Genomic DNA, 16,946 nt, shown 5'->3' with positions numbered 1-16,946 from the left:
ATTTTTGACCTGAAACAGAATCACATATAAACAAAATAATGTTCTCATTGGCACAATCACTGAATTACTTGCTTCTGCGTAACAGCATGAAAATTGGTTACAAAATTAGGTATATGGAATTTGTATTCATGGCACCTATGACCACAAAGAAACCTGAGAAACAGAACAAGAAAGCAGAACCTGTCAACTTCTTTCAGATGAACAGTCAACATATAGTAAATAGCAAACAGAATTTCACTTAAAAACAAACTGTGCTCTTATGAATATAAAAGCAAATCTCTCATCAACCTGAAAGCTGGTTTGAACACTACAGTGCTTTACTAAGACATGGTGCTGTTACAGGTGATCTGCAACTGCTTTCTTTTAACCTATGAAGTGTCCAGTTATAGGAAGCACCTACCATTAAAACTTATTCTGAGACAACGCAATTTGCTATTTTCACATTGACAAACACTGCCAGAGGCAAAACAAGTGAGAGTGACGAAGATACTATGACTTACCAGGTACTGAACTCTAGACCTTTGGGCCCACAGTGTGGCAGTTTAACACCAAGCCAAATACAGTAAATACACTACAACTAGTGACCAAGCCCGCTCCCCAGTCAGATGACTTGCTTAGCATAGCAGTAATTTTGTTTACAGCCAGTGCTTTGAGTTATGATTAAACTTCTGAGAACAACATTAGGTAAGTGAATATTACAACTGTAATTTAAGTTACCGCAGAGCGCCCAACAACGCGAGTCAGGCATCAAAGGTGCTGCATTGCCACAGGTGATGTGTTAGCACATAGCTCCCATCATTGCCACAAGATGTCACCCCAAATGTCAAATATGGAACAGATTACATTCATGCATCATGGAAACTTCCATTCAAACTTCCACTCCAGTGTTAGTCCAGCACAAGTAGCAAAATCCCTACAGCTGTGTCTTGATAGTGTCGCATAAAAGCAGAAAAGGGTGATGGGAGACTAATTTGTAATATGTTTAAAAGAGGAATATTTGTACAGATGTATAGATTCTGGTATTAACAATTTTGTGTGGCTCAATGGCCTGTTGCCAGTCTTTCATTTTGACACAACTTCAATGACTATTATGTCACTAACCAGCTATCCAACTGGGGAAAGGGGACCTACACTCAAAGTGCAACTGAAATCACATTTTGTTTCTGGTGAATCTCCAGAGCACTGTGAGATGACTGCAAGGCTAAAAGGCAGAGTTAAAATATCAGTGAACAGCTCAAGACTATCTACAACCTTTCGGTTTCCAGAAATGCAATTTCTGCAGCAGCTGTGTCACTAGGGGGCAATGGCATCATTTACCCATTTTCACTGCAGCAGGGGGCTGATGCAGCATAATTCAGCCAATTTTCATGAAATATTTATAAATTACATACACAAACTGTCCTCGTGAATCAGTCAACACCAGATCAAAATCTTTACAGTAGTTCCTGATATTAGTCCAAACACACAAATTGTAATTGCAGCACGTGACAAATTTATATATTTACAGATAAATAGAAGACAGGCAATATAGACTGTCTTCAGATTACACATCTCTCTACATTACTTGTAAACATTGTTTACAATCCAACAGCACCACACACTGGTGGTTTATCTCATCGTAGGTGGGAATAATTTGTCAGGAGACAATGTCCAGTCTGGAGTAATGTGAGGACTGTTTTGTTTCTCCATCAGCAAGGATGTAGGTCATGCCAATAGTAGATATTACCAAACACAGCTTATCAATTCACACTTTCAACCACATATACTGTCAAAAAACAGACCTGTGTCAACAGAGTCATTTCACATAGGAAGACTTCACACTGCAACATTGGGTAGCATGCAACAATGACTGCTGTAACTGCCAGCTCATTCCTCTGAATTCACACACACCCTGGACCTAGTACAGTATCACATCCTTCCCTTGACCTCTGAAGCACAGGAGACAGTCCACGAAGGATCAGACAGAATTTTCTACAAGTACATGCTCTGGCTGACTCGCAGTGCACCAAGAGAAACTAAGCAGAGATGAATTACATACTACATCTCATTCGCTTCATTTGATCACGTTTTACAGATGAATTCTTTCAGTAAGGGGACTATGAAAATATGGTTGAGGCAAGCCACAGGTCAGCCAAGCTAATCCTCCTCCTCCTCCTCAGACTTATCAGTGTAAACTGGTGCACAAAGCTTTGTCGCTTGTGAGATATTTCCCCCATTGGGCACCAATCAGGTGGCACACAAATTATCCAAGAGTCAGACAAGAGCCTTAGCCTGATGCATCATGAGTGGCTACTGAATGAACGGTTGCGGGCTCACCAGTGCAAAGACATGGTGGATAGCAACCATAATCTTCATCCATTTTGGTCTTGTTGAACTATACACCTGGACACTATAAACCAGGTAAGTCAGCAAAAGAGCCAAGCTAAACTTGAGCACATGTACTGTCTACTTCCCAGCATTTGCGAATCCAGCAAATCAAGAAGTTGAGTGCCTTGCAGAACCTTTGATTTATGTTGCTAAAAGCTCTTTGATGTGCACAATAGTGTACCTCACTATACATGCAGGCAGATTACATTAGCATCCAGAATGGTGGAATTTTATGCATAGTCACCTCTGCAAGAAACTTTAAAGTCTGAATATGCTCTCTGTGCCTCCACTCTCTTACAAGTTAATTGGAACTGAACTTGCAGTCAAGCAAACTACAATAAACTCCTCCACAAATAAGGAGCACCACAATGGCTTCCTTCTTGTAGAGATTACACTACACAATAGTGCAACAAAAATGGGAATACTTAGATAATTTTAATGAGGAGCATCATTCTCTAGTTCAAATGTGTCTTGACAGGATGGCTCAAAATTGTCTAAAACGCTAGTATACAGGAAGGATCATATAAAATTAACAATACTTCCCTACAAGCTCCATTTACACACACTGTACAAGGTGAAGAAGGGTTCTTTAAAGTTGTCTCTCCGAGGTGCTACAAAATGGCTTATTACGCTTCATCCTGACTGTGCCATGTCATAAGCCACATAGTGTGTTGGATCCACCTTTTAAAGTTATTTGTCATTGGATCACAAGTCATAATTGCCCCTCTGGGCAATGGTTGAGGTGAAAGGCAGGTTCTCGGGTGAGATGATGAAAGGAATGGTTTTGCCCAACAATGACTTATCACTTTGTTGAAATGTTCCTCTGTTATTCAGTCTTTGCATGGTTCACTGGTCACGAGAAAGACATCTCACACTACATTACATTGTGGACTTCATGAAAGGGTACGTGGTGTTCACAATTTCATATCATAATTTCAGCTTGGTCTCTAATTTCATAGCATTTGGCACTCATTATGAAAAGATGTTACAAGGTTCTTAGAAGTTGAGTCAAGCCTGCATAGCAACATATAATATACAGGGACTGGACAAAAAAACATGGAAATACTGCGAGAAATGCAAGCTTGAACACAAAATGCAGAAGCTAGACAAGCCAGCAGGTTGTGGTGTTTGACCACAAACTGCACCTGAACAATGTCCTGTGTAGTTATGAGTGCATGATGTCAGAGCCAAGTGAATTCAAATGCAAGATAATTGTTGGCACTTGTGCGGTGGGATTTTTCATATCAATAGAGCAAAAGTGTGTGGTGTTTCAAGATTACATTGCATAAAAGGAAAGCAGAAAACATACATTAAGACACAATGTGGATGGAAGAGTTAGTGAGTGACCATGGCAAAAGGTCACTGAAAAGGATTGTGACGAAAAACAAAAGGACGACAGCAACAAAAGTCACTGCATAACTGAATTTGCACTCGCAAACACTGTCAGCATCAAAACAAAACACAGGTAGCTTCATACATTGGAAACTGCCAGGGCGAGCTGGCATTGCAAAACCAAGTGCAAGTGATGCAAATGGTAGGAACAGGAAAATGTGATACTGAAACCATAACATGGACTATGGACCAGTGGAAGAAAGCCATTTGGTCATATAAGTTTTGATGCACGCTGTTTCCAACTTATGGCCGATCTTACTTCTCAAGAGTGGAACATGGATGATTTCAGCAGGCATTTTGTAGTATTTCATGGTCCTCATGGTTACTTTGCGAGACTGCATTACTCTTAACGATTATGTGACAATTTTGGCTGATCAGGCCTATCCCAGGGTAAAATGTTTGTTCCCCAATGGTGATGCAGTGCTCCGAGGATAGGGACCTATTCACACAGTTCACATTATCCAGGATGGGTGTTGCGTGCACAAGGACGGATTGTCACATCTCCCCTGGCCACCAGTCACTAGATCTCAATATTACCGAGTCTTTGTGGTCTACTTTGGAGAGTTGGCATGTGATTGCTATCCACCTCTATCATCATCATTACCTGAACATGCCACCATTTTGCAGGAAGAAAGCTATGAAATTCCCTTCAAAAATCATACAGTACTTATCTTTTCTGAGACAGCTGCAAGCTATTTTGGATTATGGCACATAAATGAATTGTGATTTTGGTGTTTCCATATTTTTGTTGATCCCTGTAAAGTGGGACCCTTTACCCGACCAATGAAAAATAGGCTCCTCATTACAGCCATCAGTAGCCAGACGTTCAAAGTTTGATCATCCATACAGGAAGATACCCTAATAACTGGTACAATGGGACATACCCTGTTGCCATGCACAGTATACCGTATGTACTCGAATCTAAGCCGCACTCAAATTTAAGCCGCACCTGAAAAATGAGACTCGAAATTCAAGGGGAGAGGAAAGTTTTAGGCCGCACTTCCAAATCGAAACAAAGTTGGTCCACTGTAATATGAGACACAATTCAGGTAAAATGAATGACGATACAGCTAAAGTAGTTTGGTTCGAGTCGTAAGCTTAGCAGTTAAGTTTCACCAGGTAGCCATTGCTATGCATCAGGTGCTCTGCCCCTATTTATACGGTTACCCTTCCTTTTTGACGTGCTTCGTCTAGTTTGAATTGTTTGCTTATTTTGCTTTTATCTGATAAGTGTTTTTTCTTTGTTATAGGTGTTTACCTCGCTCTAAGCTGAAAATGCATTACTGTACAGTGTCATGCATTGTTAGTCACATTCTGATAATGCATGTTTATGGCCTGTCGCCGCTCACAGCACGGCTTGTTTTTGTGCGCGCCATCACCGCTTTAAAAAAAAAAAAGAATCGTTTTTCTCCGTTTGAAAATCTTTGCGCCCGCTTCTTTAGTACATCAAATTCTGCACAGACTGTACCTCTATTAGGCATAAGGATAATATGAATATAAACATGATACGATTCATATATTCTTCCGCGTTTGCTGTTGTCTCACTCTAAATTCGCAGTTTATTAGGCAGACAGAATTTAAATGAGATAGCAGCAAACAAAAGAATATATGGCAAAATGTTTATATTCGTATTATTCTTATGGTGAAGAGAATAGTGCATGTGATTCGCATTTCATCAGGTTCCTATTAGCAACCATCTCTTCTCACAGGTAAGGAAAAAATTCAGAATGCAGAGTTGGCCATATTGACAAACATTCCAAACAGTCTTGCCAGTCGTATTTTCGTAGTACATTGAAATTCTGCTACATTAGAAGATGAACAATACGGAATTTGTATTTACTTCGTTGGATGATGTATGAAAATGCAGTGGTCAAAAGTCTGGGCAAGAGAAAAAAGCTCGTCTTCCACTTTTTTTTATTTTTGATGCAGAGGTTTTGGCGCCAGTATTTATCTTTGTGCCTACAAAGCATGCCTGTGTAGCGCTACATATATTCGACAGCAGAAGTTAGTTGTGGCGGCACCTACCAACATTTTTCAGAACTTCCCCTTGCTTTGCACTCTATTCTAAGCCGCAGGCAGTTTTCTGGAATACAAAAACTGGAAAAAAGTGTGGCTTAGATTCAAGTAAATACAGTAAATGTAGATACATTCATTCCTGCCTGTCAGGTTACGAAATAACCAGTTGGCTATAAAGCATCCAATCAGCCTTTCAAAATAATTATTTTGGTGGCTTGCTTTCTATATCTGGTATTTGTATCCAAATAGTGGACCACTTAACCATACAATGTTTTGTCCTCTCTCCACTCAAGTCCTTCCTTTTGTGAAGACCACAGCCACTTATTGAAGGGATCTTGGTGCCTGATACAAGTCACAGATACCGACTGGCTTTATCTGGGCTACAACTCAGTTCCTCTACATGAATTCTGAATCTGTTTATGTTCCACTGCTGTATGCAAGCAATTTATCAAAATGGATTCACAGCATTTTGCTGCCAAGAATGCAAGCAGTCATGAGTTGGGGGCTTACAGAAGCAAATCATCTGGTTCTCACAGTGTATTTAACTGTTCCTGCAGATTTGTTTCTTGGAATTGTATGACAACATTCCGAAAACAAGACTAGGCAGCTTCAGACATCCTAGTTTCTAGGTGTTTGTTGATTTGTTTTGATCCAGTGGCAGTGGTAAAGAAGTTGGACTACTTAATACACTACTCTTTTTTTTTTAAAGTTTTATTGCACACTGCTTTATGGTGTTGTCTGAGCTTTTCACAGCTGACAGTGGTTACTGGGGCAGAAGCAATGATCTCAATGTGTTTGCCACTGACTACTGAAGTACTTTTTTACTGTGGACATGACGAATGGAGGTAAGCTGCTGTAATGAACAAAGTACTGTCTCCACTTCACTAAAAGCACAGTCTTTAATTAAATTGCCTGTACCCTCTTTACTCCCAGGAATACAAGAAGTTACAGCACCATGTTGCATGTGACAGACTGGTACACCTGTCCACAAGAGACCTACTTCATGAGCTGACAATCCCTCGTAATACAGATGCCCACGAGACAACTACTTCATGAACTGTCAATCCCTTACATACATGTCCTGTGACCACACCACTGTTACTTAACGGGGTAGGTATAAAGGGCAAACAAGATCTCTGACAAACTTTGAGAGGCTCGTTACAGAGTAATAGTAACACAGTTATTATATATCTGGTTTGTCACTGCAATCACACTTGTTTCTGTTGAAATACCTTCACTTCCTGAAGAATCCTAATAATATGCAAAACCAAAAAAGCATGTGACACACAACACAAAGTAATGCAGACAAAACAAGAACACTTCTCACAATGTGTTCATCATAACAACCTAGCCCATCTGAGTATCAACCAAAGTCTCATAACCTAGGCTCTTCACATAACCCTGGAATGAGGAGGAATGTAATTCCCTTATGCCAATGCTCATGAAGTCTGTGAGATATGACCCATTTACTGGCATTAAGTATGTTATGCCACTCACCATCTGGGTGTTTAATTTTCAGCAACTCTGTAACTCAAATAAAAAATCTATCTTTTCATTAATCATTATAGGTCACAATAATCAGAAGCATTTGAGTCAATGTTACAAAATTTACAAGCTGCTGCTTTCAGTTTATACACTGCTGAGACAAACCAATAAGAACTCCTGAATAATTTCTTTAGGCAGCTTAAACAAAAACAGGTAACACCCATAGAATTGCTTGCCAGCAAACAAATACAGAACGCCATCTATCAAGACTGAACCAAGGTGGAGCAAATGTACTGACTGAGCTGTCAAATCTCTATATATGGTATCTAACATATTGCAAATACAATAATGGTAATTAACTAAATGCATGACCTATAAATTGTGTGTTCCACTGAATAAAATATGGTGTAGTAAACTTTGCAATTGTTTAATAGCAATGGAACATCCGCTCCCCTTTAGTGTTCTGCAATTAATGAAAATAAGCTTCTGTTGCAACTCAAAAGAAGAAATACAGTACATAAATATGGGCACCCAAATAAAAATTAACCTACAATAATAGAATGTGAAGTTCATCTGCATAAAAGCAATTTAAGATGAAACTACCTGGCAGATTAAAACAGTTCAACGGACCGAGATTCTAACTCGGAATCTTTACCTTTCATGGATAAGTGTTCTACCAACTGAGCTATTCATGCACGACCCAGCCACATGACTTTACTTCCGCTAGTACCTCATCTCCTACCTTCCAAAGTTCCCAGAAGTTCCCCTGTGAATATTCCAGATGAGGTACTGACAGAAGTAAAGCTGAGAGGACAAGTCGTGCTTGGGCAGCTCAGTCAGTAGAGTACTTGGCTGCAAAAGACAAAGGTCCCAGGTTCGAATTTCAGTTCACAGTTTTAATCTGCCAGGAAGTTTCGTATCGGTGCACATACTGCTGCAGAGCGAGAAACTCATTCTAGCAATGGAAGATGTCATGCCAAATAATACAAATTTAATTATAGGAAGAAAGTGTAGAGGACAAACCAAAACATTACTTTCAGTGTAAATTTGTAATGAGTGAAAGACTAGAGCAAATACTGTCAGAAATAAACCTAGATAAATTTTAAAATAAGGCAATTACAAAATATTCATGCAACAAGCAAATTACAGAGTTAACAGTTATAGTGCACTGAAAATAAGTTGAGACTTTGGTAGTTGGGTACCGAGTGAATGGAGGGAAGTGTAGTCGCCAGGGTGTGCTGAGTGTGTGAGCTGGCAACAACAATGACACATCTACTTAGCACAGAAGCTATCAGGCTTGCTTATCTATGTGAACTGCAAGGCACACAGTCCAACTGATCTGCAATCTTTTAAAAAATGAATAAATAAATAAATAAATAAAAACTGATTCTCATAAAGCTTATATAGCTTCTTTCGCCAGCTTCATTGTGAGCTGATTATTTTATTAACGGTCATAGTTATCGTGATATTTCGAGATTATGTAAACTATGCAAGGATGTCTCTGCCTGTGTTACATCAATTTGCTGTATACAAAACGTAGATGACATTGCATTGTTCTTTAAACTTTGAAGAACATGACTATCAGTTTCCAATCTCGAGGAAACAATGCATCTAAAGTGCTCCATAACAATTATTCATAATATTTTGTCCTCAAATTGTTTGAGAGATTAAAAACAGACTTGGCAAAAGATAGCACGCAAAGAGGTGAGTATTTTGCAATATGATCTACATGCAAAACTTTCATATCCACTGCAATATTCAAGAACTACAGAAGTTTTCAATTAAATTATGTAATTTACATGGGCCATTGAAACAAGAGTTGCTGTGGAGTTTGCAACAATGTAAGTAAAGAAGCTAAACATCTATTTTTACTCTAAGAATGAACTTTTTCAACAATTCTTGTCCTCATTTGTTAGTTTAATAACAACACAAGTGGGGAGGGGATTGTGGGGAGGGTGGAGGGGAGAAGGTGGAGGAGGGAGGGAGGGAGTGAGGGGGGGAAGAGGAGGAGGAGGAGGAGGAGGAGGAGATGATTCAAGATTATAACTTACAGAAATAAGGATGCTCCATAGCTTCTCGTGCTGTTAGCCGTTCATAATGATCATATCGTAGCAGTTTGTCTAAGAAGTCCAAAGCTTCTGGAGACACCAAATGCTGGTTTTCACTGTGCACAAATCTTTCCCATCTCTTCCGAGAATGCCTGTCAGGAAAGTCAGTTAAGAGTTACTGTCAAATAAAATCTACACTTTCACATTCTATGAAGAATAAACCATTCACATACCTGCCTAAGATATCGTGAAACCTAGGATCCAGTTCTATGTGATATTTTTCTAAATACTCCGACAGTTCTTCAGTTCCAAGAACTTTAGCAATTCGTACAAGCTGATCATAATTATCATGACCATGAAAAAAAGGTTCCTTTCTGAATATCATACTTGCTAGCATGCAGCCCAAAGACCACATATCCAATGAATAGTCATACATCTACAATGAAAAATCACTTTTGAATACACGCACACACATACACATTATACAAAACTGACATTTATGTAATCTATGCAGAATATACCTGATAATCTACTAGTAACTCTGGGCCTTTGAAGTATCGTGAAGCCACCCTGACATTGTACTCTTGTCCTGGATGATAAAATTCTGCCAGTCCCCAGTCAATCAAGCGTAGTTTACGATTTTCGTGATCAATCATAACATTATGAGGCTTTACGTCACGGTGCATGATGCCCATACTGTGGCAGTAATCCAGAGCCTAAAATGAAATTGTGCAATTGTAAAGATAAGCACAGTAGAGTATATAATACAAACCTGCAGTCACACATATTTTAAAATACAGGACAGTAGTTATAACTCCCACAATCTAAGACTTAATTACATGATTATAAATATGATTAAGAAACAAATATGTTTACATTACTTTCCACAAACTACAATATTATACCAAGTTTACAATATCTCTTATTGAACTAAACTACCACTCGTCTTTCAGAAAGCCATATGTAATGAAAGTAAGTGGATGATGGTCAGAGAGGAACAGAGAAGAGGCAGAATTAATGATTTCTTTAACCAAACTTCACAGAATTTTAAAAATCAATTTTAACTTTAAGCCCACTGACCATACATACCACGACTCATCCAGTACATTTACCAGTTTTTCTCGTTAATTACAACTGTTACAAATTATGCAACTCTTCTCTGAAAATCATAATTGCTGCTGCCCTCCTGATCATTGTAGCATTCTACAGCCCTCAATGATACCATGTAAGAATATTTATGTAAAGAATACAATAAACAGAAATTTTAAGTTTTGCAATAAATTGTTCAAATCCACGTCTCAACACCTTTTCCAGTTCTAATCCCCTTCTATTACTATTCTACAGCCAGGGAAAAATTACTGAACAGGATGAGAAGCCTAGTCTCCCCCTATCCGGGATTGTGGGTAACTTTTCTAAACTGTACCCCTTTCCCTAAACCTCTGTAGTCCTTTTCCTTCACCTCTCTTCCATCAGATGAAGGAGCCACTGGCTCCAAAAGCTTGTAAAAGTTAAATCCTTGTGTGTGTGTGTGTGTGTGTGTGTGTGTGTGTGTGTGTGTGTGTGTGTGTGTGTGTGTGTGTGTGTGTGTGTGTGTGTGTGATGGTAGGGGGGAGGGGAGGTTGTGTGTGCCTGCACCCTGCCACCACTTGTTGAGTAGTTTTTTTATCTGGCCATTCACATTATTAATAATTAATTATTTTTGTTAAATAAATACATAGATTCATTCAAATCTTTTAGATTTTACATCAAAGACCACAAATTCTTCTAAGATATAAAATATTGTATTGTACATGAAAAGAAAGTTTGACACTGAGCTGAAGTTCCTATCACCAAATCCAAAAACCTGTTAACATGCACCAACTTCTAAATGTATGACAAAAAGTAAAAAAAAAAGTGAAATGGTGCTCACGTGTTCACAAATATGTTGTTGGGAAACAAGTTACATTGGCCATTTTTTATAACATTATGACAATTCTACCACCAAGGCAAGGACAAGATTGAGATCAGATTTATTCACAACATGAATCCTGCTGCCACTGAATAATGATCCCTTACAGAACTCAAATCTGCACACGTATTGCTCTGGTAAATTAATACAGAGGAGGGATACTTCACATGAAAAATGAAATGTATGCACTTCTCTGAAAGACTACATAGTACTAATGGGAGTGTTGCAATATAAAAGTGGAGTGCTGATGCTGAGTACTTGCCATAATGTCTACGAGTGTGGGAGAATATGCTGGGGCTATGTACCAAGTCCAAAATCAACTGCTGTCCCAACATGCACAAAAGTAAAAAACGGGTAGGTATCATCACATTGACAGTTATGGTTTCGTAACAAGAAAAGCGTTGGAAAAAGTATGTTGTGGGTGCTTGAAGTGTCTGTAGTAGAAGAAGAAGAACTTTTATATTGTACAAAGAAGTATTCATATCCCCAGGTAATACTAATGAAATAAGTTTTTGGTAAAGTTCACAGCAATGCACACAGAAGACGTGCAAATGTATTATCTATGGACAGAAAAAAAAGTTAACAAAAGGAAATAACAGTAGTTGTCTTCCTTGACAAAACAAAATATTTTACATGCACCCAACAGAAAACACCAGACAGGCATAAAAAATTTAGATCTAATGACTGTTTTGGAAAAAGTCACACTTTACAAAAATGTAAATAAGAAAATAAATAGTTTATAAAGAACCTCGAGCAATTTTTTTTTTTAAATACTAAATCTATACAACTCATAAAAGCAGACACAGCCAGCAATGTATGGTGGCTACCACTGTTAGCAAAGTAAGAAGACCACAAACAGTGATTCCGTGGAAAATCTATTCACACTAACATCCATTAGGTATTCCATGTATCAAAATAGTTAGTATAAAACTATATGGTATTATCTGTTAGTGAAAAGATGGCCATCTATTTCAAGGCGTTACCACAGTTTACCTTCGGCACAGGTGTCTTGTTATCTATACGAGCTGTCTCATATAATACATATAATTTTGTCATGAAAGCTCAGTGCTAATGGAGACAGTTGAGGTACAAATTTTCACTGGAATGTCCGCAACACAAACAATGCACTTAAAATTCCATATCATACAATAAACAGCAAGAGGAAAGTTACGATGCCATCAAATGTAATCCGATCAAATACAATGTCCGTTCAAAAAATTCCGGACCACTCAATTTCGTGCCAATGGTGCATGGAGTGAGATGAGGTTGGCATACCTGAACATGCCTGTGTTTAATGTGTAACTGCTGAAATTTTCATTGCTGTATGTCAGTCAGTTATTGTTCAGTGCTGCATTGAGTAGAAAGTTGTGTCACACTGTTTGTGAACTTCGAGATGGTGGAGTTAGAGGAGCAATGTGTTTGCATTAAATTTTGCATGGACCTCAAGAAAACCTTTACAGAGACACACCAAATAATGCAGGAAGCCTATATACTCTGTTATGAGTGGTTCACACAGTTTAAAAATGACTGGATGGAAGTCAATGACGACCCTCATTCAGGACGCCCTTTGACATCTACAAACGGCACTCGTTTCCAGGAATGTCAATGAAATTGTGCGAGCCAATTGAAGACTGACTGTCCAATCATTGAAGAAGAATATAACATTTACACTGGATCATGTCATGAAATTCTGACACAGCATCTTGGACTGCATCATGTTGCCGGCAAGTTAGTCTCACATCAAGAATCAAGACCAGAAAGATACTTGCCTCGTAACCTGTGAAGAGCTTTTGTATTGCACAAATGAGAGTGAGATGACGCTAAAGAGAATCATAACTGGTGATGAGATGTGGGTGTACGGTTAAGATGTTGAGACCAACGTTCAATCTTCACAATGGGTCAGGAAAGGTTCTCAAAGACCAAAAAAAGCTCGTCAGGTCAGGACAGATCAAAAATCAAAGCCATGCTGATAAGCTTTCTTCGACTTTGAAGAATTAGTTCATCACGAAACCATGCTACAGGTACAAACTGTTAATCGATGGTACTACTGGGACCTGTTGAGACATCTGCAAGAAAATGTGAGAAGGAAACGGCCTGAAATGGGGGAGATAAAATTCCTGGCTCTTGCATCATGATAATGCACGCGCACATTAATCTCATTGGTGCATGACCATTGCACAAAAAACAAAAACACTGTGCTGCCTCGTGCCTCTAGACCTGGCCCCTGCAGACTCCTTTTTTATTTCTAAGGTTAGAAACCCTGTTTAAAGGATGAAAATTTGCAATAATACACCAGATAAAAGAATTCTCAGACAGCACTTCGTACTTCATGCGATCCAACACAAAGTATATGAAGACTGTTTACAGAAGTGGAAGCAGCGTTGGGAGCAGTGTATCCATTGTGGAGGAGAGTCATTTGAAGGCGACCACACACAATAGGTGAAAGGTAAGTGCAGAAAAATTTTATGTACTTCATGGAGTGCAATAGCAGTATACTACGCAATAGAGAGAGATTCAAGAACATATGAAAACAAATCATGTTGTTGTTGTTTTGTTTTGCTGGGCACACACCTGCACAGCCATTGGCAACCAATAAATCATTTTGACTTCTCATATCCTCAAAAAATAGTCAAAAGACAAGTTCTCAGAAGAGTTTAATCTATCTCAATCACAGTGATACTAGGCACAGCCTGCAATTTCAATTTCTGTATTGATGACCAGCTCTTACGTAGTAGTTTTCATGGTTGTTGGAACAGATTCATAAACTCACAAAGAAAGAGACTAAATTACACGAACAAGTGGCAATAATACATTGTTCAGACACAATAATTGTTCAGCTGTACGTAAGTAACCCTCGAAGTACACTACACCTGGATACGACTGGCACAAGGAAGTCAACTGGGACCTAGTTGAAATTATCATAAAATTAATTTGCAATGATTTAAGGAAACTGCAAAAATACAGAGGCTCTTTTCACAATGACATTTCAATGCAACATAATATGCTCTCAATCTCCTATCCCCACAACAAGTATTAACCTGAACACCAAAGTTTGCAGTACCACTTGCCTGCTTAAACTCTTAACGTAATTATGTCTGTTGGCACGGCATATTGGAAATGCACTGTGTTTGCAGAGGATATGTTTGAGCACGTGGTGGCATGCTCGAATGTGAGAGGTTTATGTTTGTAAATTGTTTGTGAGTGCTGTTAAGTGTTTCACTGAACTTCTTTAGTGATGTTTGTGAGAATAATATTGGAAGAGTTAGTGCCGATTTGTTAGTGTTATTTTGATGTTGGCAGTTACATGCAATACATTCATTTTCGGATTAGGTATCATTAGTGCAGTATGTTGTAAAGTCTGGAGATTTAGTTTTATGTCTCATTTTGTTAGTGCTCTTTATGCCACAGTGAGTGATGACATGTTGACCACAATTAACTTTCTACTGTTATTTGGTTTAACTGCCAAATATGTGAAGTGTTACATTTGTGGAGAAGGTATGAGAGTGATCGAAGCTACTGCATCTTGGATGATTGTCCATTGTGTAGTGGCATCGGCAGGGCAACACATGGCATTCTATATAGAACTGTTCCTGGATTGCTAAGTCTAGGCCTCTGAAGATTGTGTGTGTGGACAAATTTGCTATCGGTAAATTTGTGTGTTGGCTGAGTGATTATTTTTCAAATTTTTCATTGTGTTTTGTTGATTGCTTGATTTATGGGTTGGTAGTGGCTTTGATGTGTGTTCATTATTAGGACTATTTAGTCTTTACCACCCTAATTCTCACAATTGTCTCTTTAACTTCAGTGTTTCTGCAATATAATATTCCTCATATTATTTGTGCCTGTTCCGGTCTAATAAGTGACGCCATGGTCACGTATTGTATAAGCATGAAACAGGGGGGTGTGCCAGCCTGATGAATCATTGGTCAAAGCTGACAGTTGGTACCGCAACATTTAGTTTTTCCTACATTTTAGAGGATGCACTTTAATACAGACAACCAAACTGCTGAATTACATTTACATACATACTATAAAAGCCAGTACGGTGAGTGACAGAGAGTACACTTTACCACTACTAGCCATGTCCTTTCCCATTCCAATCAAACAGAATAAGGGAAAAACCCATTTGGGTTCCTGAAGCACCTCCATAATACTTGTTCAAATCTACAAGTAACAAACCTAGCAGCACACTTCTGAATTACTTTGATGTCTGCCTTCAATCTGACATGGTGTGGACCACAAACACTTTAGCAGTACTAAAGAATGGGTTGCACTAGTGTCCTATATGCTATCTCCCTTACAGGTGAATCAACTTTCCCAAAATTTTCCCAATAGACAGAAGTTCACTTTCACCTTTCCCACTACAATCCTATATGCTCAGTCCACTTCATATCGTCCTGGAACATTACACCTAGGTGTTTGATAAATTTAACTGTGCCAAGGAGCACACTACTAATGCTGTATTCAATCATTATGGGCTTGCTTTTCCTACTGCTGTGCACTAAATTACATTTTTCTACATTTAGAGCTAGCTGCCATTATTCATACCAACTAGAAATTTTGTCTAACAAGGAGAGGTCCTAGTGGTGGGGAGCAAAACCATCTTTATGGTGATGTAGACTAAGAGACCAAGTATCACACTATGCAGCCATTTACCCTGGTGGACCCTAATTTACAATTGAAAAAGATAGGAGAAAAACAGAATTTGACGCAATACTCAATAGCAGTAAAGAAAGCATTAGGTTAGAGAGCGGTAGCGTGGTGTAATGGGTACGGTGACACCTTCATGTGCAGGTCATGGGTTCAAAACTTGTTGGGAAGTTTACATTTTTGATTTTCAAATCATTAACAAAATGTCTCTGATAATTTTTAAATCAATTATTTAGATTAAATGTGATTTTTTATTTCTATCCCTATCACATTTTAATCATATGATGAAGGCACTTCGGCAGCAGAACCACGGGGAAAACAAGCAACACATCCTTATGCAGTCACCTGAAGACAACAGATAAAGCCATAACCAAAAGCACATTCAGCTGTTCACAAATTGTGGCCACCACCTCTGGCGTCTGCACACAACAGGCAAACATCCTACCCATCCTAGTAATAGTGGCTTGAGAATAAGACTATAAATGAAGATAAAAACCCAGAAGTGCAACTTGATACCCTCCTGCCATTATCACCAATGGTGGCTGACACTTTAATGAGCTGTGCAGCCAGCCGTTGAGAAGGAAGATGAACTGTGCTACAGACTGCCTGTTTCTACACTACATCAAAAATTCAGGATTACACCTCAAACAGAAAAATATGCAAAAAATTTAAGAAGTATACTAAGAACACTTAGTAACATCTAAATACATAACTTGCCACTTTGCAGGTATGTACTCTCAAGTCTGGCTTGCGAATGTACCCCAACAAAAATTGGCTGACAATCGTCTGTCACATTGAAGCAACAACTACAATCAAAACTATGTAGCAAACTTTCAGAACAAAATAAGTATAGAAGATAAAAAAATTGCTAATTGAAGCAAGCAAACAGAAGCAACATGTTTAAAAAATTGTGTTTACCAAATGTTGCTTCCAACTTGTGAAAGGAATGGGAGAAACTTTCCAAAGTAACATTTGTGTTGCCTTTTCTCAATATTTTGCCTGTCTTGTCACTTAGTAGGTGAACAGCTCTTTTCTCTCTT

The 16,946-nt window shown here is 38.6% G+C and overlaps 1 protein-coding gene across 4 annotated transcripts in view; it reads right to left on the bottom strand.

Annotated features, from left to right (window-relative positions):
* Positions 1-16,946, bottom strand: part of LOC126273109 (casein kinase II subunit alpha) — a 59,151-nt gene that overhangs the window by 37,546 nt on the left and 4,659 nt on the right. For all 4 annotated transcript variants that reach the window (XM_049976558.1, XM_049976556.1, XM_049976555.1 and 1 more), the window contains exons 5-7: positions 9,830-10,024; positions 9,542-9,744; positions 9,312-9,460 (exon numbers count right to left, since the gene is read on the bottom strand). In XM_049976558.1, coding sequence (XP_049832515.1) covers positions 9,312-9,460; positions 9,542-9,744; positions 9,830-10,024 — 547 coding nt within the window. The remainder of the gene's footprint in view (positions 1-9,311; positions 9,461-9,541; positions 9,745-9,829; positions 10,025-16,946) is intronic.

This window comes from Schistocerca gregaria, chromosome 5 (assembly GCF_023897955.1).
Source record: "Schistocerca gregaria isolate iqSchGreg1 chromosome 5, iqSchGreg1.2, whole genome shotgun sequence".
NCBI classification, from domain to species: domain Eukaryota; kingdom Metazoa; phylum Arthropoda; class Insecta; order Orthoptera; family Acrididae; genus Schistocerca; species Schistocerca gregaria.
Note: the sequence above shows the minus strand (reverse complement) of the source record. Positions and strands in the feature narration are given on the sequence as shown.